At 46.7% G+C, this 23,307-nt stretch overlaps 2 protein-coding genes across 2 annotated transcripts in view; one reads left to right on the forward strand and one right to left on the reverse strand.

Moving 5' to 3' along the window:
* DUSP29 (dual specificity phosphatase 29) overlaps positions 1-11,702 on the forward strand; it is a 30,089-nt gene extending 18,387 nt beyond the window's left edge. The window contains exons 2-3 of the mRNA XM_060091856.1: positions 2,235-2,455; positions 11,473-11,702. Of these exons, the coding sequence (XP_059947839.1) occupies positions 2,235-2,455; positions 11,473-11,702 (451 nt within the window). The remainder of the gene's footprint in view (positions 1-2,234; positions 2,456-11,472) is intronic.
* Positions 11,703-17,339: 5,637 nt separating this feature from the next.
* The window catches only part of KAT6B (lysine acetyltransferase 6B), a 184,173-nt gene continuing 178,205 nt past the window's right edge, over positions 17,340-23,307 (reverse strand). Inside the window, 1 exon segment of the mRNA XM_060111653.1 lies at positions 17,340-21,386. Within this exon segment, the coding sequence (XP_059967636.1) occupies positions 18,865-21,386 (2,522 nt within the window). The 3' untranslated portion in view covers positions 17,340-18,864.

Here is a 23,307-nt window from a genome sequence, read left to right on the forward strand (position 1 = left end):
CCTCTTACTGTTATAATTCCAGACCCTTGTCACTTCTTCCCTGAGCTGTAGAACTGGGCTTTGTGCTGTTGAGGGAGATGTCATCTCGAAGCTCAGATGGGATCACCCTCCTCAAGCACCATCAAAAGCTCTCCTTGACCCCCAAATGCAGATCCTGACATCCAAGCACTCCATGGTCAAATCCCACACTCCCTCTCCAGATCTTTCTCATCTCTCCTCTCATATGCTATGCTCTGGCCAAACCAGTCCCCTCCTCCCTGCCCCCATTCCCAATCCATCAGCAAGTCTGCTGTGACTTAGTCCAGCCACCTTCCTCTCTTGGCTGTATAACTGTGACAGCCTCCAACAGAGCTCCCTCTTCTATTTTTTGTTCCTCTCCAACCCATCTCCATGCATCAGCCAGACTGATCTTTAAAAAAGTAAACAATGCTCAGCCCTTCCTTAAACTCCTCTGTGGCATGTGGCATACCACATTACTTAAAGTAAAATCCAAACTCTTCCCTATGGTCTACAGGGCCCACCGTGAACCAGCTCCCCTTTTCAGCTTCCCCTTGTACCACTACCACCCTTGCACACTAGTCTCCCTTCTGTTCTTAGCATTTGCTGTTGCCTCTGCTTGGATGAAACACTTTCTCTCCAACTCTTCCTCTGCCTAGGCCCTTATCACCCTTCAGTCTTAGCTTAAATGCCACCTCCCTGCAGGGGCCTTCCCTGACTACCTTACCAAAAATAGGACCACGGTCACTCTACACAGCTCTTACTGCTATCTGAAATTATTTATCCACTTATTTGCTTTCCCCATCAGAATCTAAGCTTCCCGAGGGATCTTGACTAACCTGCTTATTGCTGCATCATCAGTACCCAGGACAGTGCTCAGCACACAATAGATTCTAAATCATTAAATTGGGGATAAATGATTGGTTACAGGAAATAATAAACATTTCCTGGAAGGCCTTCATTATCTCCAGCCTCCATCCCTTAGGTTGTGCTATTTCTTTGGCTTGGGCGTGTCCTTGCCTCCCTCTTCCCCTCCATCACCAAGTGTTGACACTTGTAGTAAGGCAGGCTCAAAGCCCTCTCTCCAATAAAGTATCCCCTGGCCCTTCTAGGCCGAAATAACTCCTGCTTCCTTTGCCCCAGGTTCCAAGGCCACCTACTTTAACATGACTTTTACTCTTTGTTCCTGGAAATTCTTGGCTTCAAGAACTTCCTAAAATCAATTCCAGTAACAGATTGCTCAAACAGTTCTCCTCTTCAGAACAGTGCTTTGCCCAAGTAGACAATGATTCACTTATCAAAGCAAAGGTTTTGCACTGTGTTCACCAATCTCTTGAACATCCAAGATTAAGAATTTTGCCAGAGGGCTTCCCTGGTGGCGCAGTGGTTGAGAGTCCGCCTGCCGATGCAGGGGACACAGGTTCGTGCCCTGGTCCGGGAAGATCCCACATGCCGTGGAGCGGCTGGGCCCGTGAGCCGTGGCTGCTGAGCCTGCGCGTCCGGAGCCTGTGCTCCGCAACGGGAGAGGCCACAACAGTGAGAGGCCCACGTACCGCAAAAAAAAAGAAAAGAATTTTGCCAGATCCCAATCAAACCGTCACACTGAATGACCCATCTTTTTTTTTTTTTTTTTTTTTTCAAGTTTTTGTTTTTGTTTTTTTGCGGGGAGGGCACAACACACTGGCTTGCGGGATCTTAGTTCCTCCGCACAGGGATCGAACCCATGCCCCCTGCAGTGCAAGGGTGGAGTCCTAACTACTGGACGGTCAGGGAATTCCCTGAATGACCCATCTTAAACCATTCATTCGAGCCCCAACCTCCAAACACTGTAAACACCCAGAGGGTTCAGAGGAGGGGCCCACTTTAAAGGGTCTCCCCGAGGCTCTATGAAGGTGGCCCTCTCCCTTACATTCAGCTTTGCCTGATGAACAGGTTATTCTGATGGCCTTAGAGGGGATCTGGCAGCTGACAGTCCACTCCCGCGGACCACTGGAGTCTCCAGCACCAAGCTCTTCTGCATTTGGTGAATGAAAGAATGAATGGACAAAAGAATAGGGCACAGTGGCCAAAGGATCAGTAAGAGCAGGGCTTGGACTAGGGAAGTCCTTCATTTCAACGGCTAGGCCTTATTTTGGAAGCCGGAATCGAGAGCAGAAACCCATGGGCTGCACCCGACTTTCCCCCAGATACAGGACAAGGCTCCGCGCGGCCGACCAGCCTCTTTCCCTCGCACCCAGGGCGACAGCGCTGGACCGCTACAGGCTGCAGAAAGCAGGCTTCACGCACGTGCTGAACGCGGCCCACGGCCGCTGGAACGTAGACACCGGGCCCGACTACTACCGCGACATGGCCATCGAGTACCATGGCGTCGAGGCCGATGACCTGCCCACCTTCGACCTCAGCGTCTTCTTCTACCCAGCGGCCGCTTTCATTGATGCTGCGCTCCGCTACGATCACAGTAAGAGACCTTCGGCCCGCGCACGGCCCCGCCCCCAGCCCTTGGCCACCTCAAGGCCCCACCCCAGCCCGAGGCCCCACCCCCAGCCTGAGGCCCCGCCCCTCAACCTGGTGGGAAGAGGCATCTGCACACTTTAAGTAAGCTCCCCTTGCAAATCCCGCCCTGCCAGGGTTGCTGGAAATGTCTGCTCCCCTGGAGGCTATGAGCACCACTGAGCTTGCTGCTGCTGAGGTTTGGCCCTTGGTTGCCGCTATGGGAAATCAGAATCAGGAGGGCTCAGAGGAGAGGCCTTTGGCCTGAATCTGTCTTCCCTAAGGCACAGCACAGCATCCATCTTTTGAACGCCAGGGGTGGTTGGGAGCCCTCAAAGGTGGGATGCTGCCAAGGTGCTAATTGTGCCTGGGTCCAGACCAGACTAATAGCCAAGGGCCTCGATGCTCGAAAACCCTCAGGGAGCTGACTTGAGTGGGAATCTAGGGGAGACTTCAGATTCTCCTGCCAGCCAACCAAGTTCATACCTGCCTCCCTCATCCTCCCACCCTAGTCATAATCAGTCTAGTGAACCGTCCTGTAGAAAGCTAACAACCTATTCTTTCTAAGTGGCAAACTATATTTGAGAATCTGAGTTTTACACTCATGATGTCCAAGTTTCCCAAAGTGAATTAACCGCCTTTTAAATCACAGTGCTAGTCCTCGTACCCAAAATGCAGTTTTAGCGGCCCTAATCCAGGTAAAGTCTACGAGGCTATTCTGGAGAGAAGGGCACAGTGTAGGTATGCATCTGGCTGAGCCAATATGCCGTGACTGCTGCAGGATGTATCTCAGTGACATTCAACAGAGGCCAGAGGGACTTCAACTCTCTGATCTGTGCTCTGACTTCAGCCCCATGTGTCACACCCTTTTATGGGGCCATCACATAATTCAGGGTATACAGTTACTAAAGGCCTTTCTTACCACAAGTGGTTGGGATTACAAGGCTCAGTGACTGACCGACTGGCCTGTTTCAGGAACTGCAACCTGCAGCTGGGCCTAGGCCACGTCTGCTGGACAGTCCCAGAGTTTGTCTTTATTTTGGCTCAGAAGGCTATGACAGAGGGAAGGAAAAAAAAAAAAAAAACCCACAGAGCTGAAGCTCTTGTCTTAGGGGATACCTCATTTCAAAGTCATCCTTTTTATGAGTCTATTTATGGACCATCTTTTGAGTTAGGCACATTCTGGGTTTCCAAGCAGGATCAAAAAAGCAACTGGACTCTGACTCATCACCATAAGGTGAAATTCGCCTCACAGTATTTGAAGTTAACTGAAAACATATTTGACATGAAAAAACAAAAAGCTACCACCACACGATCCTTCCGATTCTGTTTAATGTGCTCAACTTACCGTTACTATATCTTCAACCATCCCCTTAATGCAAGGGGCCTGGAAGGCTTTGGAGAAGACAAGGCTGCATTCAAATTCACGCTGCACAACAATGTGATTTCTAAGCCTTGATTTCTCCATCCGGTGATGAAAATATTTACCTTGAAAGGTTATAATGAGGATCAGCAGTAAGCCACAAAAAGCACTTAGCCTAGAACCTGGTGCACAGCAGGCTGTCAGATGTGTTTGATAAAGAGAGGTCTCGCACCACGAAGCACATAACCACACCAGCACGTGCACATCATCATAATAAAGTTTCCAACCCCCAGAGGGGGTAAAAAAAAAAAGGAAAAAAAAGACATTCCAACTTTGAACTACAGTGGTATGATACACGCATAGGACAGCCTGCCGGGGTCCTGGCATGCCATTTTAGAGTCTGCCCCCAGTGCCGGATTAGGAAAGAATGGGCTTTGCGGTCCTATGTTTAGGCCTGGGCAGATCTCAGAGCATCGATGTGGAGATGTCAGGATGGTGTGGATCGTGACAGGTAGACCGGGTGGTCGAAAGCACCTAGCCAAGAAAGGGTCAAGAGGGAAAAGCATATCCACAGGTCAGAGGACATGCAGGGAGTGTGGGCCTAGCCCAGCTGGCTAGGGATGGGGAGCAGGACAGGACCCTGTTGCCAGTGGGAGGCCAGACTCCCTTCTCTGTGCCCTTTGTACTTGCATATCTAAAGACTTCCTCAAGCTGAGGGCTCAAACCCCAACCCTTCAGGACCAGGCAGAGGCCATAAATGGATGACGCTGGCTGCATGTGGCCGTGGGGTGAGGGGAGAGGGTGATTGTGGCTGAGCTGAGAGCCCCATATCCCCTCCAAAGGGGACAGCTGCTACTCAGTCCCAACCAATGATTGTCCTGTGAGAATCAGTGCCAATGTGGTAGATCTGACTTTTCAGGAAAAGTCTCCAATCTGGATTTTAACGTAAAATTGTTCAAATTTTAAGTGTTGGCAACAAATTGAAAATCTCTTAAAACGCAGCATAGCCCAAACAAAAGAAACCCAGTGGCTGTCAGTTTGTAACCTGTGCCCTGAGAAGTCAGAGTAACGAAATAAAAAGCTCATCAGCATTGTCAGAGACTCCATACGTGGAGATGGCGTGTGCTCAGCATGTATGGCACAGGCAGTAGGCAGCCAGGACGGGTCTAGTCATACCCTGGAAAACCACGGGACACCCCTGTAGCATTTTAGGAGCCAGACGCACTCGTATATTCCTTATTATACTCTTGATGGAAGAGGTGTTGATGGACGGTCTGGCCAAAAGGCAAAGACATGTCTTTTTCCTCGCTCTGTCTTTCCTGTTCTTCCTTGGTTAGCTTCAGCTTAGTGTATAGCGTTTCCCACCACAGCTCCTCACAGCCAGTCTCGTTCCCTCTTTTGGAAAAGCATCCCTTGTGGTGCTGCAGAGCTGTAAGTGTGGTCTGTAATCAGCCACATGGGGCCCACCCCTGTGTCTGCCCTACCCTGATCTGACCCTTCCGAAAGAACTCACCAGGCAACCTCAGACACTCTTGAAAAATCTTAGAGATAATCTAGTCCAGTGTTCTGCCCTGAGAGCTGGGGAAACAGAGACCCAGAGCAGCCAGCTGATGTGCTGAGGGTCACAGAGTTAATCAGGGGCCAACGGGCATCGCTTCTGTCACTCAGGCCTCACGGAAGAGTCCTTTGTCCTTATTTTGAGCACCTGATGACTTTGCTGTATAGGAGGTCACCCAATATCATGGAAGGTGAGACATTCCAGCTGGTTATAGGATCTAAAACAACTGAACTTGTCCTTCTTCATCAGAAAAAGAAGTATGGACAACATACTGCCTTGGGAGCCCCATTTGGACTGCCTTCACTGCTCCTTGCACAGCATCCTCAGAGCTAAGTTACTGTGGTTTTAATTTAATGAAATCTTCTAAGAAATCCCAGGGCGGATACCATGCGGCTCTAAAGATCAGATTTTAGTATCACCACTCTCCTTTTATTCTTTCTTTCTTTTACTTGAACAAACAGTCCACAGGCTGCTTTGGAAGCCATCTTACAATCTATTATGGATACGGTAGGTTTGAAGAAATAAATGAAGTCTGTGTTTGAGCAAGAGGCTGTTTCTCCGGCGCTTCTGAGCTTTAATCAGACCAGATTTTCAGGGTATTTTAAGGGTATCCTGACCCACTGCAGCACATACAAGCCTGCCCCCTGGCAGTTCTAAAACATGCCATGCATCCTTTTTCTGAGGACTTCCATGTGTGCAGAACTATTTTGGGAGAAGTAGGAACTCTGCTTCTGCAGGTTCCAAGGTAGTGAGTGGGAGACAAAGGGCATCCCACACAAACCAAGGAAGTCGGGGGGTGGTTGGTGATAACAGGCTTAGCCTATACGTCTGATTTGAGTGACAGAGGCCCACCTTCTGGTTGCCAGTGAAAACGTGCCATTAGGTAAACAGTAGAGGTTCTGGATTTGGCTTTTCTTCATAAGATTGTGGGAATTCACCTTCTGGTGAAGGCCAAAGGAGAAATATTTAATTGAAACCATCATTTTTCAAACATAAATTGTGGCCTATCAGTGGGTTGTAAAATCAATTTCGTGGCTTTGACTAGGATTTCTTTAAAAAAAAAAATTGAAAAGATTAGGAAAGAATGGACGACATCAGCCTACACTGCATGTAAAAAAAGCACAAATATTTGTGAAACTCTTGTCTGACACACACATACCTGTGAAGCCCCCTTAACATCTAAGTCCTCTGGTTTCAGTGGCCTGGGCTTGAATCATACATAGTCCTGCCACTTCCCAGCTGTGTGACTCAGACACATTGCTTCTCTGCACTTTAGCTACCTTCTCGATAGAACAGGGATACTAATTTCATCTACCGCATCAGGTTGTTCTGAGGACTGACTACAACGAACATATAAAGTGTTTGGAAGATATGGGGTAGGCTGAACCCATGTACTTGTTAGCTGTGAATTTTTTGATTTGCGGGGGGCGGGAGGTGGTTGTCACACAAAAATGTGAAAGCCACTGACCTAGAAAATGCCAAGCCTGACAATGCTCCCTTCAGCTTCCTCTGGTGTGGACCATGCTGTGAACAGGCTGAATGCAGCCTTCCTTGCATGTCTCCCGAACTCTCCTGAGAGCAGTTTCTCACCATCCAACGCTGGGTCCCAAAGGGTGGTGATTAGCAGAGCCACAGAGCAAAGAGGGAGCAGTGCCCTGAGAGTCTGGGGACAGGTCCTCTACCCTAGGAGGCCCACCAAGCTCACACGGCTGACTGACGGCATTAGTGCTGCTGTCGTGAAAGCCAAGTTCAGCCGGGAGGAGCTTCTGCTGGAGCAGAGGAACCCCATCCCCTCCCCCCTCTCTCTCCCCTCCCCCCCTCTCTCCCCTCCCCCTCCGCCCGCTTAACAGACTTCAGGCTCCCTAAAGACTTAATGAACTACAGCTTTCGTCTGTTTCAAGTCTTTAGTCATGACAGAAAGAATTACCCTTTTTGCCAGGGGAGGAAGAAACGCTTTAGTTATCAGCAGAGCTGGCAAGGGGCCAGGCAGCCTCTGGAACAGTCTGTGGGGATTAGAACGCCAGAGGTAGACATTCCAGTCCAGGAGGACAGTCATGTCCATGCGCTGGGCCAGCCGCCCCCAAACCCCACCCAGCACTGAAGAAGCTGCACTGCTTCTCGCCCTCTGGCCTTTCTGGCCCAGGTGCACGGGGGAAAAGGCAGTCACACTCTTGAAGCTCAGCGATGGGGATTGGAGGCCTGCATGGTTAGCCTGTGGAGATTCGTGGAAACGAATCGTGATAAAATTAACAGTTCTTTATGGGCGCCTTCCGTGTCAGCACTGTGTGTGTGGAAAGGCCACCAGCTGGGTCCTTACCATAGGGCAGAGTGTGCAGGCCTCTCCAGCTGGGGTGGGTGGGGAAAGAGAATCCTGGTGCCTGGTATTGGGCCCACTTGCACGGCTAATGCTGCCGCGGTTGCTGACCATCACCGCTGTCCTGGGCTTGGTCCCATGAGGCAGGTGGGGAGTGGAGGTGAGAGGGACACGGGGAGCCACGTCCATTCAGAAGTGTTCTTTGCCAAGCTCTCTCGTCTCCTCCATAAACCCAGTGATGTCCGTGAGTGTCTCCTTGGTCATCCTTCCAGGCCTCAGGCGTAAGAATCAGGAACAGGGACAGCACTGGGGCCACACAGCTCAAGGTGCCCCAGCCAGCTTGACCCAAGCAAAGGGATCCCAGAACCACAGGAGAGGGCCGCCACTGGGATGGCAGTGGTGGCAGTGCTGGGGACAGCCAGAGACGCTAATCTCCTTACTTTTTCTGTCCCCAGAGCACAGCAGCAAGTAGCCTCCACACAGTAGGGTCTCAATAACGAGTTGCTTTGAACTGTTTCTAGAGATGGCACCATCTTTCTGGGTGACCTCGAGCAGTCGTTTCGCCTCGGCTCTTTCCCCATCTGTAAAGCAGGGATGAGGAAAATGAAACCTTGATGGTTGTATTAAGGATGAAATGAGGTAAAACATGTTGAGGTGCTTTGTGAGCTCTAGAGCGCCACCAAATGGAGGCCTGAAGGATGGAAAGCTGCTTCTCATGGTGATTTCTCATTCGGCCCAGCTGTTGCCATGATAGTGGCGGAAGGGAGCTTTTTCCTTGTGGAGGGCTTTCTCTAGTTGTGTAGTCGTGACGAGAGGGAGCTACTCTTCGTTGTGGTGCATGGGCTTCTCATTGCGATGGCTTCTCTTGTTGCGGAGCATGGGCTCTAGGTGCACGGGCTTCAGGAGTTGTGGCTCACGGGCTCTAGAGCATGGGCTCAGTAGTTGTGGTGCACCGGCTTAGTTGCCCTGTGGTATGTGGGATCTTCCCAGACCAGGGCTCGAACCCGTGTCTCCTGCATTGGCAGGGGGATTCTTAACCACTGGACCACCAGGGAAGTCCGGTGTGGAGATGCTTCTAGATCTTCCAGTTCTCAAACTTTATGGTCTCAGGTCCCTTTCACACTCCTAAAAATTACTGAAGGCCTCAAAGAGCATTTATGTAGGGTAGATCTATCAATATCTACTCTGTTAGAAATAAGAACTGAAAATTGTAAAAATATTTATTTAAAACTAATAAAGTGAACCCACTGCATAGTAACATATTTTTATGAAAAAAATTATATTTTCCAATAAAGTAGGGAGAAGCATGGCATTATTTTATATTTTTGCAAATCTCTTTGATGTTAGGCTTATGAGAATCCAGGTGGGTTTTTATATCTGCTTCTGCATTCAGTCTGTTGTGATATGGTGTCTTGGTGGAAGTATATGGAGAATATCCAGCCTTACTCAGATATATAGCTGGAGAAGGAAGGGATATGTTAACAGCCTTTTCAGAAAACTGTGGATATTCTTCTTTGATACTACACCAAAACTTGACAAGTGATAGCATCTTAAAGGTGAGTTGTGATGTGGAATCTGAAACCATATCTATAAACTTCGTACTCTGTTACATGAAAATCCATTGGTCTCTCTTGCATTTTGAATGGATTTTTTACCCACACATGATTTTGTAATATCTCACATTGGTTATGTGGAAAATCTTGTTCACTAAGTTATGCAGATCTTCCAAATGTTGACACTTTCACCGTACATTGCCAGAAGACACATTTGTTAATATGACTGCCGATCTTAACAGAAAAATCTTAAGAGTATTGTGAAACTGTCAATCTCACAGTAGATACAAGTTTTCCAAAATTCTAATTTTTGCTTGAAAGCTTGCATTTTATCACTGGCAACGGATACTCTCAATTGTTTTCTTTGATGTGACAGACTCACTTTGTTCACCTTCGAGAAAAAGTCTGCCAAATACCCAAGTTTGAATTACCATGGTTTTTCTGTCATTTACTCTTTTAAGTAAAAATGGTGTTTCATGAAACAGTGGCTAATTCAGCTTGCAACTCAATCTCCCATAAGCTTTTCCTTGAGATAACAATCATACTTCAGTATGCGGCCAGAGTGCTTTACGTACACATCCCATTTCATCACACAGAATATTAAGAAGTGTAACCAAGGGCTGAAATTCGATAAAATTAATTTTTACTGCTTCATCAAAGATATTCTTAAGGGAAATTGGCTTGTTTTTTCCCCAGGAGTGCTTGGTGGTGAATGCAATGATTACTACTACAGTTCAGTGTCCCTGCCATAATTCACGCTAAGGCACCAGCAGTTCTTCCCACCACTGCCTTTGTACCATCAGTGCAAATGTCAAAACAGTGAGAGACAAACACCGCCATAGTACTATTTTGAAAATAATGTTAACTCCACAGATCTCCCCAGAGTACCTTGGGAACCCCCAGGGTCTTGGCTCATGCTTAGAGAACCGCTGATCTAGACAACAATTTGGTCACCTAAGCTGTAAGAATATTCATCCCCTGCTTTTACCACATGACACAATAAAACTATTTTAATTTTTTAAAAATCTGACCATGTGATTTTTACTGAGTTGGCTTTGCTCACAGCTGATCTGAGGTTGCTGCCCCTTTTGATAATTGAGGAAGTCGAGGCGCCACAGGCTGAGTGGGTTACCCTACACCCAGGTGGTCAGTAGCAGAACCGATCTCGAACCCAGGACTGCAAGAGAGAAGGCCAGGGCTCTGCAGGCTCCTGCAGCCACGTGAATGCTCACAGATTCCACAGCAAGCAGACTGCACCCTCTGTCTCGGCCCCTCAAAGGGCCCTTTGGGACTGTGGGTGCTCTCTCCTTATCCGAGGTCAAATGCAGCAGCACGGCAAATGGTGCAGAAAGCCTGCATTCCTCCACAATCCACCTGCAGCCGTGGACGGGATGGAATGCACCCCGTTTTAAGTGGATTATGGTTCATCCATACAGAGGAACTCTGTGCAGCCACAAGAAAAAAATAACAAAGAGAGAACTCTTCAGAGACTGATACACAAAGGTCTCCAAGATATATTGTTAAATGGAAGAAGCAAGGTATAGAAAAGTGTGTAAAGCTTGCTACCTTTTGGGCAAGAAAAGAAGAGAAAAAATATGTTTTGGCTATGTATATGCACAGATAATTCTCCGGAAGAAGAAACTGGTAATACTTGTTGCTTTGGGGAACTGAGGAGGTGGGTGCGAGGGAGGCTTTTCAATGCCATCATTTTATACCTTTTGAAATCTGAACCCTAGTGGCTGCCCTATTCAAAATAAGTAAGCATTAAGTAAATAAATAATATGAATATATTATAAATATAAATAAATTAAAAGTGAGCGTTAAAAAAAACTCGTAAGGCTCTCCCTTGGAGGTGCTTTGGCAGGTAGGAAGCATCAGTTTCAATCCCTCCTCCTCCTCACCGAGGCAACAATAATATCTGTGACTTATTGAACCTTTAATACTCACCAAGCAGTGTACCAAGTTGCTTTGCACCAATTGCTTCACACCGACCCTAATGAAGAGGATACTGACAGTATCCCCATTGTACAAATGGGGAAGCTGGGGCTCCCAGCCACTCCGTAACCTGCCCAGGGTCCTACAATAGTGGGAGAGTCAGGACCTGAGCTGGCTCTGCGTGAGCCTCACACCTATGCCCCACCCTCCAGGCCGCCCTGCCCCTACAACGCGGGTGTTTCTTCTCCCCACTCCACTGCAGATAAGATCCTGGTTCACTGCGCCATGGGCCGCAGCCGGTCGGCGACTCTCGTCCTGGCCTACCTGATGATCCACAGGAACATGACCCTGGTAGACGCCATCCAACAAGTGGCCAAGAACCGCTGTGTCCTACCCAACCGGGGCTTTCTGAAGCAGCTCCGGGAACTGGACAAGCAACTGGTGCAGCAGAGGCGACAGGCCCGGCGCGGCGGGGACGGTGCGGAGCTGTAAGGCCCCCTCACGGGGTGAGCAGGATACTCGGGAATGAAGGGGCGAGGCTGAAAATAGCTCTGGCCTGTGACTTCCTTTGTCACAGAGAAGGGACGTGAAACCAAAGCTTGACTCCTTCCAAACAATCTTAAACTTCCCAGGGGCTGGTTAACAGAGTGGGTAATTCATAGCGGCCTCCGATAGGAGGCCAGCACTTGGCTTCACAGCAAAATGGGGCAGACGGGCTTCCCAGCGGAACTGGCTACAAGTGACCACGCATGCGCCGCTTTTCTTTTCTTTTCTTTTTTTTTTTTTTTTTTGCTCCGGACGCGCAGGCTCAGCGGCCATGGCTCACGGGCACAGCCGCTCCGCGGCATGTGGGATCTTCTCGGACCGGGGCACGAACCCTTGTTCCCTGCATCGGCAGGCGGACTCTCAACCGCTGCGCCACCAGGGAAGCCCCCGTTTTTCTGTTTTTTGTTGTTGTTTTTTTTTGGTAAGACGGATGCGGAAAAGGATTTAAAGATGTGTAGACATTGTGCTGTGATTAAATATTTGGCTTTGTCTGAAGGTCACATTCTTTAAAAAATAATTTAAAAATATAACTTTATTTTCTAACCACAGAAAAGTGCCTGCGAGAGCTGTTACAGGAGAGTTTGCACCGCTTGTTAGTCAGTCGGCTGTCTGGGGTGGGGGGTGGGCATGGGGAGGACGCGCATTTCCTTACCGGTGGCTCCTGCATCTTCCTTTCGATGGAATCCCCAGGCTCAGGTCACCATCCATAGATGCTGCTCTCTGGAAGAGGCAGAGAGCAATTCATCTGGTAGGGGTAGGGAGTGGCGGTCCCCTGCACAGAGGCCCCCCGCTTTGGGCTCCCCTACCTTCCTCAGGAAGCCAGGGCTGTTCAGAATCATAGCCAGAAACGCCACTACCCAGAAAAATTCAACAAATTCTGGTAAATTTGAACAAGAGTTTGACTTTATAATTTTGGAAGGAGATAATCTTTGGGGGACCGGAACTTGGGGAAGCTTCTTTTCCTTTGATTCTAGTCAAAGCAACATGAGCTTGTTTTCAGTCCCGGAAGAAAGTATTTGCAAATGTGTTTGGCCTGGAATGAGAGAACCAGGCAGCCGGGTGAGCTCAGGTGTGGAGATGCCCCCGCCCCTGAGAGCTAAGCCAGTCACCATGACGGCGTGATTCTCATTCTTGAGGAGAAAACAGCAGCAGGCACCAAGTGGGGAGAGATGGCTTCTAGAACCAGGAACTGGAAACCAGACAGAACCCAGAGAGAGAGAGATGCTGATGGAGATGCCAGCAGTCCAGGACCAGAAATCCAAACTGCCTGATAAAGGCCTACGGGGAGGGCCTCCCTGGTGGCGCAGTGGTTGAGAGTCCGCCTGCCGATGCAGGGGACATGGGTTCGTGCTCCGGTCTGGGGGGATCCCATATGCCGCGGAGCGGCTGGGCCCGTGAGCCATGGCCGCTGGGCCTGCGCATCCGGAGCCTGTGCTCCGCAACGGGAGAGGCCACGACAGTGAGAGGCCCGCATACCGCAAAAAAAAAAAAAAAAAAAAAAAAAAAAAGGCCTACGGGGAAAACAGGAAAAGGGGCCACTGGGGGCTCAGCAGCTTTGTAAAGCCACCTGAGGGTCACCCTGTAACCTTAGGGTGGCTGCCCTGCTTTTGTGCCAGAGAGGAGGACCTGTGGCCTGGGCCCCTGTGGCTGGTAGGGCTTCCTGGGACTGCCTAGTATCTGCTCTGGGATGGTCACCTTGGCCCATAATGGGTCCTCATAATGACTCAGATTTGGATGTAAGGGGAGCCATATACACAGGCTTTTGGGGAAGAGATGTAGACCAAAAGGGATTCTAGTGGCCCCTACCTAGACTTTCCCATCATAGGATCCCAATAGACCCCTCTAAACTCAGTTATCTCCTAGGTCTGATCTATTACTTATCCAGAAAGAAAGAAATATTTCCATTTTAATAAATGTTACTTTTATCCATCATAATGAAGTATTTACATTTAAATGAATCCGTATGTGGGAAGGACAGGTCCAGTGCTGGTGTTCCTTGGAGTGCTCTTTCGGTGTTCTCTCTCAAACCTTCCCACATGTTCCCACCTCTTTGTGGGGTTGTAAGTCCTGCTGAGGAAAGCAGAAGTTGGAGGTCTGGTCTCTTTAAGATGGGAGCCAGGGGTAGGAGAAAGGAGAAACAGAAGTTTTTTTTTTTTTTTAATAAATGTATTTATTTTTGGCTGCGTTGGGTCTTCGTTGCTGCACATGGGCTTTCTCTAGTTGCAGCAAGTGGGGGCTACTCTTCGTTGCGGTGCATGGGCTTCTCCTTGCGGTGGCTTCTCTTGTTGTGGAGCACGGGCTCTAGGTGCACGGGCTTCAGTAGTTGTGGCTTGCAGGCTCTAGAGCGTAGGCTCAGTAGTTGTGGTGCACGGGCTTAGTTGCTCCGCAGCATGTAGGATCTTCCCGGACCAGGGCTCGAACCCATGTCCCCTGCATTGACAGGCAGATTCTTAACCACTGAGCCACCAGGGAAATCCAAGGAACAGAAGTTTTTGCAAAAGCATTTAAATTCTTCAGAAATAAAATATTCATTTGGTCAACAAGTATTTGAGAACCTACCACATGCTAAAATTTGGGTTAGGAGGCCAGCGCAAAAATGTATGCTGTGATAAAGTGGAATGAGGGAAGCAGGTACTGAGGTGGAGAAGCATGGGGATGGGATGGGGAAAAACCCACTTTAGATGGGGTGGTTGAAGAAGACCTGAGCGGATGGGATGAGATGAGACTTGAAGGAGAGCACCTGCCAAATGGGGAGGGAACATTCTAGGCTGAGGAACAGCACAGGTGAAGTGGCACCAAAGTGGCAAAGAGATGTGTTTCTAACCTGAGGTGGTGTGTTTCAGGAGCTGCCCATCAGTGGAGCTGGGGCTTGTGGGTGAGAGGGCAAGTGGACACGGAAGGGTAGAGAGATTGGACTTTATTCCAAGTGCAAATAAAAACCACCGATGAATTTTAAGCAGCGGAATGGTCTGATCTATGTTTTAAGAAGATCACTCTGGAAAGAAAAAAATAGCACCCAGACTGAAGTAGAGAGAATGGACTGCAGGGAGGAGGCAACCAGTAAGGAGGCTGTGGAACTGTTAGCAGGGAGGAGGAAGATGGTCTGGACTAAGCTGGTGCCAGGGGGCTAGTATTCAAGATGAGTTTGGAATCACCTTGGGGAATACACAGAACCTGCTGGGAGGGGCGAGGGAATTGGAAAATAGTGATTCGGTTTCTTGGTGGTGCCTTAATACTGAGATGGGGTTGACAGGGCCAGAAATGGGGGTAGGGGTTGGACATCACCAGTTATATCATGTCTAAGACATACAGAAGTCATCCCATGTCATTTCATCTTAAATCTAGAGAGAGCTCAAAGGAAGGTCCACTACTAGAGACATAATCCTGGGCATTATCTGCATAGAGGTGGTGTTGGAAGTCAGTGTACTGGGTGAGATAATGAGAGAAAACAGAGAGGGAGCCCCAGGCCTGAGTGTTTGTTTGTTGGGAGGCAGATCCAGGAAAGAAGATGGAGCAGGGGGAAGGAAAACCAGGAGTGTGGGTACCGAGAAATTGAAGGTCCTGCTTCATAATAGAACAGTACTTGTACTGTAAACCAGTACTGCTTGTAACAACAAAGTAACCTATATATGTAGAGCACCTAACAGCTTTAAAAGCATCATGTATTTGTTACCTAAGCCTTTAAATCAGAGAAATGACAAGTTAGGGCTTTCTCCCAGAGTGAAGTGTTCTAGGACAAAGGGCTGTGATTTGGAGAGAACCAAGTTTGTTTCTGTTCACAGATTTCAGCTGAGTGTGTTTGGGCAATTAGGTTAGCTTGTTTGAGCCTCAATCCCCTCGTGTAAATTGGAGAAACTGCCCCATTTCCTACATAGGGTGGATGTTTGTGAGTCATTATTTTTGTGATACTATTTGTGAGCCATTGTTTCTAAAATGTAATGTTGGCGAGGAAAGCCGATGCCTTCACACCTGGGTAGGCACCACTTGTGCCGGTAAAAAATAAAGGCTGCAACTGACAACCACTTGTTAAGCCTCTTATAAGGAAAGAACACATTACTGGGTTTACAAGATGTGGCCTGCTGATGAATCTCACCTAATGGTGACTCTGTTTCAGTCCTGATGAATCCAAGCTCCTGTTCTCCCAGATCGTTGGTGTCGCATTTAAGGCCGAGCTGATTTCTCTAAGTGAGAGTAAGGAAGTGCAGAGCAGCGGGCAGGGTGACCTGAGGCCACCTCAGATCAGCAGTTTCCCTCCTACACCAAGCCTTTCCCTTCTGTCAATGAACGTTAGGACTTCGGGCCAGCAGAGGGGCTCCCCTTTCTGGCTATGCCGCAATCCTTAGGGAGCCTGTGAAACACAAGGAGTCCCCAGTACTGTTCTTAAATTATGGTGTGGCAGGTCTGGGGCAGTGACTGGGACTTGTCCTCAAGTTCCCGGGAGGACTATGAGGCAGGCAGAGTGGGGGAAGCCCAGATGCCACACAAACCACTAGCGTGTGGTTACAAGCCATTGCAACACATGGAACAGAGGACCATCTCAGTTCCCAAAGAACCTTACTTAACCCAAGAGAAGAGACCAAACATGAGAAGGTTTCAAGGTGGGGCCTGTGGGAGGTTCTGCCTGGTTTCCCTTCAGCTGGTTACCAGGTTCCCCCCCCACCCCCGCCCCCACCTCCACTTCCAGGCTGGGGCAGCCTCTTGCCTGAGGTGTGGATCCACTGGGCTGCTAAGATCCTCAGCAGCTCCCACACAGATGCCAGCAGTTGATTCCAACAGGCAGCACACCATCGCTACCTGCTCTGAAGGGGTATGAGAGGTCTCCTTTCCTACCAGCAAAGCACCTTAAAGCTTCTCTTCTCCTGGTGGTGATGACAGCCCTTGCAGACGCGTCTTCTTGGAAGCCCTCCTCAGCCACTACAGATATTCCCCCCACTAGCTATGCAGCTGTGGGGAGAGGGGACCAAAAGATAAAATCTTGACACCAAGCCCAGACTGCTTCGTAACTGTGGTTAAAGATAATAAGGGTGAGTGCAGAAGGCAAAACCCTGCCGGGCATCCTCCCTCCATTGGGACCTGTGATTCGGGGCTGTTTGTACTGTCCTTTCCACATGGGTGCCAAGTCAAGCATTCATTTCAAGGCCTGTCACTTGAATAAGCAAATGTTTTAACAGTCAGACAGAACTTTCTCTGAATGCCGTTAAGATAACGTTTGTGAACAATGACTTTTTTTTAAATCTAAACTTTAGATTCTAAAAAATAACATCCAATCACTCATGCACAACAGAGCAAAACTTTCACGCCTTTTTCAAGAAAATGATTTTTCAAACATACAAGTCCAAATTGGGTGTTTTTTGTATTAACCTTTAAAAAAATGAAGTTTGCTACCACTGGACTAGGCCCTGAGGGGAGTTTATACAGACTGTATAAATGAGGCAGCTGGATATTTGGGCAGGATCCCTTTGCAAATGAAGATCAAAGTCAAAAAGAAAAAAACAAATTCACTTTATTTTAAAGACAATGATTGGCATACAGAAGGTATGCACTAGCATAAAATAAACTTTCATGAAAAGCATTAAAATCCATTATAAATTAATTTATTAAATAGGTATTTGGTATATGTGATGGTTTTATTAGATATTACTCTTATTTATTGCCAACCCCCTCCCACAAAGTCAAAACAAATCAGAAAATCTCTTAACTCCGATTTACACTAAATAATTTATTTTCCCAAAATGTGTATGTGTTCTGAGATGTGACACATGATACAGTTCAATTGGTCATTCTCTTATCAATCATAATATGACAGGACACAAGAGGCTAAAAATGGCTCATCATAATTTATTTTATGTTAAAATGTACAGCTTTTTTTGTTTTTTTCTGTTTTTGTTTTTTTTTCTTGAAGTGACTGACTAAAAAGAGAACAGATAAATACAAGAGTGTCGCTGGCTCCTATTTTATACAAGGATTACGCCTCTCCTGCTTGGCCCTTACAGTCACCCTGTACAGGTACAAAGGCTACAAAAAAGGAAGCAATATAAACAGACACAAATAACTTTTTTGCTTTTTTACATGCGATTTGTAAGCTTAGTTTGAGCTATTCACAAGCTACTTCTCTATTTTTCCTTAAAAAATAACTCCAATATTTTATAAAGATAGAAAAATCTACAGATGGAATGAAAATGTAAAGTTAGAGGCATTTCCATAAAATAGCAACTTTACACCAAATTCACTATTTTTTTTTAAATCCTGCCAAGTATTTGGACATATATGAAATGTTTCAAAACCTGACAGATAAACACTGAGATATGCTTCATTCAATAAACAGAAGTCTGCATTTATAAAACAGAAAGCTGCCTTTTTTTCCCCAAAGAAATCTGTCACCAAAATGGAAAAGGGTCTCAACTTTACACCAAACATTTAGCAATAAAACCCTTTTGACTAACCAAATGGGAATAGCTTTTATAGCTCTTTACAGTTTTATAATTAACAAAAATATAGTTTTTTTTTTAAACCCTCAAATTAGGGCACCCTAATCAAGGCAAAAAACTTAAGAAATGGCTTACCGTTAGCACAACACTTGTACAGTACTACAAAATGCACTGTCACTAACAAAGACATTAGCGGCATGCTGAAGTGTCACCTCAAACAAAATATACAATAACTGAAATGCTAAAGGCATTTACATGGAGTAGACGGGGGAGAAAAAAAAAAAACTCTAGGTTCAGTATTAAAACAGATAATTGGGGGTGGGCTGGGGCGTGGGGCTTGATATCCACATTGTTTAATGGAAGCAGGCACAGCAAGTGGCTGCCTCCAAACTGTAGTCCAAAGAGAGGCCTTCCTTTGCAGAGAATTTCATATAAAAGTTACGGAAACAAAGGTACCAAAAAAGAAAAAGAAAAAAAAAAAGAAAAAAGAAGAAAGAAAAACAACTTGTATAAGGCTTTCTGCTGCATACAGCTTTTTTTTTTTTTTTTTTAAATAAATGGTGCCAACAAATGTTTTTGCATTCACACCAATTGCTGGTTTTGAAATCGTACTCTTCGAAGGTATTTGTGCAGATCAATCCAAGAGTGATGCCCAGGGGTTTTGTGACTGCCCATTTTGCCTACCTTCTCATGTAGGACCCATTGAGAGACTGTTTGGACATGCCCGGGTTCATGTAGCCGTGATGCCCGGGGGCCGTGTACATCATGTTACTGTGGGGCGGGGTCTGCATTGGCTGCTGGGCGTATGGCTGGGTTCCCATCATGCCCATCTGCATCTGCATAGGGTATTGGGGCGTTTGATTCATGTAGCCATGATTGCTGTGGTAGCCACTGTTCATCATCGGCTGGGACATGCTGTACCCATTCATGGCATTGAGAGTGTTCATGTTCATGTTCACAGAGTTGACATTGTAGGCTGGGGATGGCATCAAGTTCACACTCATGTTCATGCCTCTTTGCATCGTTAAAGTCCGTGCAGGACCCTGCATGGCTACAGTCTGGGAGCGCCCATAGATTTGCGACTGATGGGTGGCAGCGGCTGGTGACAGAGATGCCGATTTGGTTCTCATGGAGACGTGGCCCTTGCTGGCAATCTGGGTTTGCAGTCTTTGGCTGTGGGAGATGCCAATGTTTGATGCAGCCATGTTCCGTTGCAAAAGAGGCGGTGGCAGATTCATCGGAGGAGGAGTCAGGTTGGGGGGTGGGGTCATGGTAGCTTGTGCTTGGGGTCCCCCAGGGACCGAGTGTGGAGACTGAGAAAGCTGAACAAGCCCTGTGTTACTTAATGGTGTGGACAAAGAGGCACTGTTTGCATAGGAAGTTACAGCAGCGGAATGGCTGTAAGGCAATGAATGATCAATAAGTGTATTAGTTAACTGCTGTAGTTTGGCAAGGCTGAAGGTGGCTGATGGCTGTGGGTAATGCCCAGCCCCAAAATCACTCTGACCCATTCGTTCATATAAGCCAAGGTTGGTACTGCCAGTCTCGGGGATCTCAGCCAGCTGCATGGGCGGTGTGAAGTTAGCAGCCATGCTACACTGAGCCAGCTGCTGGCTGCTGCTCGGGGGCCTCTCCACCACGCAGCCTTGGGGAGACTTGACGCTGCAGGTTGGGGGAGAGCTGATGCTGGTCTGTTGCAGCATGCTGCAGCTCCCACCGATGTTGGACATCTGCTGGGTGACAGCACAGCTGCTCTGTGTCAGATTGCTGGAGGTGAGGTTGCTATAGGAGCAGCTGTTCTGTGAAGAGCCGTTTCCACAAATGCTGCCACCCATAGTAGAATCATAGCTGCTTGGGTTCTCGTAGTTCTCAGTCGTACTCTCGATACTGCCCAGGTCACTAAATCCGCTGTCTACGACTTGCTGTGAGTGATCTGAAACGGATGGGACATCCATCATTGGACTGGTTTCCATGTTCTGCAAAGATGGCACTGAGATGGCATTTTGATCTGGGCTGATTTGGGCATAGCTGTTTTCCAGGGCAGGGACACTTGGACTGTTGACAGAACGTACTGACTGGCTGGGGTGGGAATGGACGGATGAAACTGGGCTGCTGTGGTCTGACTGTTGGCAGTCGTCTAGAGTGGCGGCGATCTGTGGGCTTTGGTCTGTGTGAGTGTAGTTCTGTAGGCTTCTACAGGCCTCTTGAGTCTCAGCACAATCCTGAAAGGTATCGTCCTGTTCACTGTTCTCCTGGGTCAAGGACTGAACCGCTTGGACGGTCTCAGAGTCGATTTCCAAGGTTGCTGTGTTTCCCTCTTTGAACTCAGAATCTACTTCTTCACTGTTCTTTTGGTCCTGCTCCTGTGCCTGTTCTCCTGCGGGTTCCTCATCAGATTCAGGGGCAGTTTCAGTGGCTCCAGCAAGCTCCTTAGGTTCACTGTTACACGAAGCTGTAAGGTCAACGCCGCAGTCCATTAGGACCTCTGGGTTTGAATGACTAGGCTGCACACTAAGGTCTAAAAAAGCCTCCTGGGTTTCCAGTACTTCTTTGAAGGCTTCTCTTGGGCGTTCTTCCTTCTCCGATTCAGCAGACTCCATGTGACTGTCATCTTCATCGTCTGCATCATGCCCCTCATTGTGAGATGGCTCTTCATCCTCTTCCTCTTCCTCTTCATGATCATCCAAACGCATAGGGTCTTCTTTGTCCGTGCAGACTTCTGGCTCCTCTTTTTCCTGGCTTTTGGCACCACAGGGGTCTTTTTCTACATTTCCTTCTTCTTCTTCTTCCTCCTCCTCCTCCTCCTCCTCTTCCTCCTCGGGTTTGATTAGATCGTCTTCAGGTTTTTCACCTGGCGATTTATTTGGACTTACAGGTGCACACATTTCCTCACTTCTGTTTTCGTCCCCAGGCAGCAGGGGTTCCACGGCTTCCTTGACTTCCTCCTCAGTCCTGGTGGGAGCGGGGCTGGTTTTGTCTGCTGGAGTCTCCTTCTGTTCTTCCACTGTTACCTGGTCATCGGGCTCCATGGGTGTTTCTGGCGGGGTGTACAAGTTCAGTTTAAATCCAGTCTTCCTCTCTTTATTTGGTCTCCACTTAGATAGACCACGCTTTGTTCCTTTTGGCCATTGTTTGCACTTTAGAGGTTCAGGATTGTCTCTACTGGCTTCTTTCAAGTTATTTGCATCATCATCCATATTGTCTTAGTGAGGAGACAGAGAGAAAGAGAGAGGAAGGAAAATAAAATCTTAGAAAGCATCACCATGAACAACTTGAATTCATTCTTCTAAATAATTTAGCACATACTGCTTTCAATTTAGCATTTTAAGAGTTGATGCTAACGACACAGTCAAACTTAATACAGAATAATATTGTGGTATAAATGGAGTAAATAACCTAGGACCGGAAAACAATATATGGTGCACACACCTCACACCTCCACACACAACCCACTCTTAACAGAAAGTTGTGCTTTTTATAGGAAGCACATGGATACAGGCCACTATAATAAACGTATTTGAGTTTGACAAACAAGACATTCTCTGATACAAAAGCCTGGAATTCCACAATGTAAAGAGAATCAATTTGAATATTTGCAAATTAGGAAATGCAGGGGAAAGGGTTAAAGTTAGCTCATATCCCAATCACCACTGTACTGGAGAAATGACTAGAACTAACTGGCATATTTATCCTGAGAAAGTGAACTTCAGCTTGTGGACATTTACTGGATTGAAATGATCTCAGATGACATTATTTACTTTGATGTGAATGTTCTCTCTGGCATAAAAATAAACTATGTACCTCTGAAACAAATGAATAAATAACTAAATAACCAGAACATAAATACATCTGTACTCTACTCCAGGATCATCATTTCTGGATAACACAAACTATAATGTAATTACCATGAAATTATTGAACATTTAAAATACAGGTATTCTTTTTATCACTAATTCTATCCACATTGCATTTTGAATCAATGTGCAAATGTATGGTATGGTTTGAATATTAAATAAGAAACAAACCATAACTGTCGAGTTCATTTTAGCTCAGCTAATCTTATTTTTACTGTACCTATATGCATATATGAACATGAATAACTATGTAAATATATTTATATATTATAAATATATTTATATAAATATAAGCAAGCAAACAAGTAAATATATGAATAAATACAAACATAAAACACCCAAGTCTTAAGATATTTATAAAATTAAAGATTATACTGATCTCCTAGAGGGGTCAATTTAAAGGGAAAGCTTCACAAAGAGAAATAGCCTTATTAGAAACACTATTTTGGAGAACAAAAACAAGATCTAATAATCAGTGTGGAACAGAGATCCCTTTTGCCAGATTGGATATCTAATCCTATCAGTGCAGAACAGGGTAAGCTCTTAGCTCATTTATGTAATAAAAGGATTACACGTAAACTTACCTGAATGTATTACATTCAAATTGGCTAGCTGAAAAGATATGGTGCTATAGACTGATTCCTTCAGAAGTGCAAAGTATAATCTCCAGTTAATAGACATCTCACTATGTTCATGTCTATACATATGGACAGGCAACAGGCATACTAATGACTTTGGATTCCACATTCTTATTCCACGTGCTACTAGACCTATCAGCATTTGTAGGAAACCCCTCTAAGTCAGAAGATGAGTTTTCCAATAATTATTTTTTAAGAAAGAAGATCCTGAAAGGAATCAGGTATAATATGGCAACTTGGAGTTTTTAAACGCAAGTGGCACAAAGTGGAGCATGAAGGCAGTGATGATTCATGTGCAGGCTCCCTAGAAGACAGCTAAGAAGTGGAAATAAGGCTCAAATTCCACACCAAAAAATGACCTCTTTCTGCAGTTGTTCTGTATGTTTATTTAAGGAAATTAACAAACAAGGCTTGGTTCCTCTATACCCAGGGTGAAATGTCACTGCCTCAGCGAAGTATGTATGTGGCAATAGTATTCTTGTTAATTAAGAAAGTCAAGGAGCTGCTTGCTTATGTTCTTTAAACTGTGGCTTTTCAAAGGCAAGAGTGATAACCTGTGGTTTCCAGGGAAGTGGGATGGCCTGTTCTCTAGACTGAGATAAAGTAAGGTTTTGAATAGAGTCATTTCCAT

Source organism: Mesoplodon densirostris, chromosome 1, assembly GCF_025265405.1.
Source record: "Mesoplodon densirostris isolate mMesDen1 chromosome 1, mMesDen1 primary haplotype, whole genome shotgun sequence".
NCBI lineage: Eukaryota > Metazoa > Chordata > Mammalia > Artiodactyla > Ziphiidae > Mesoplodon > Mesoplodon densirostris.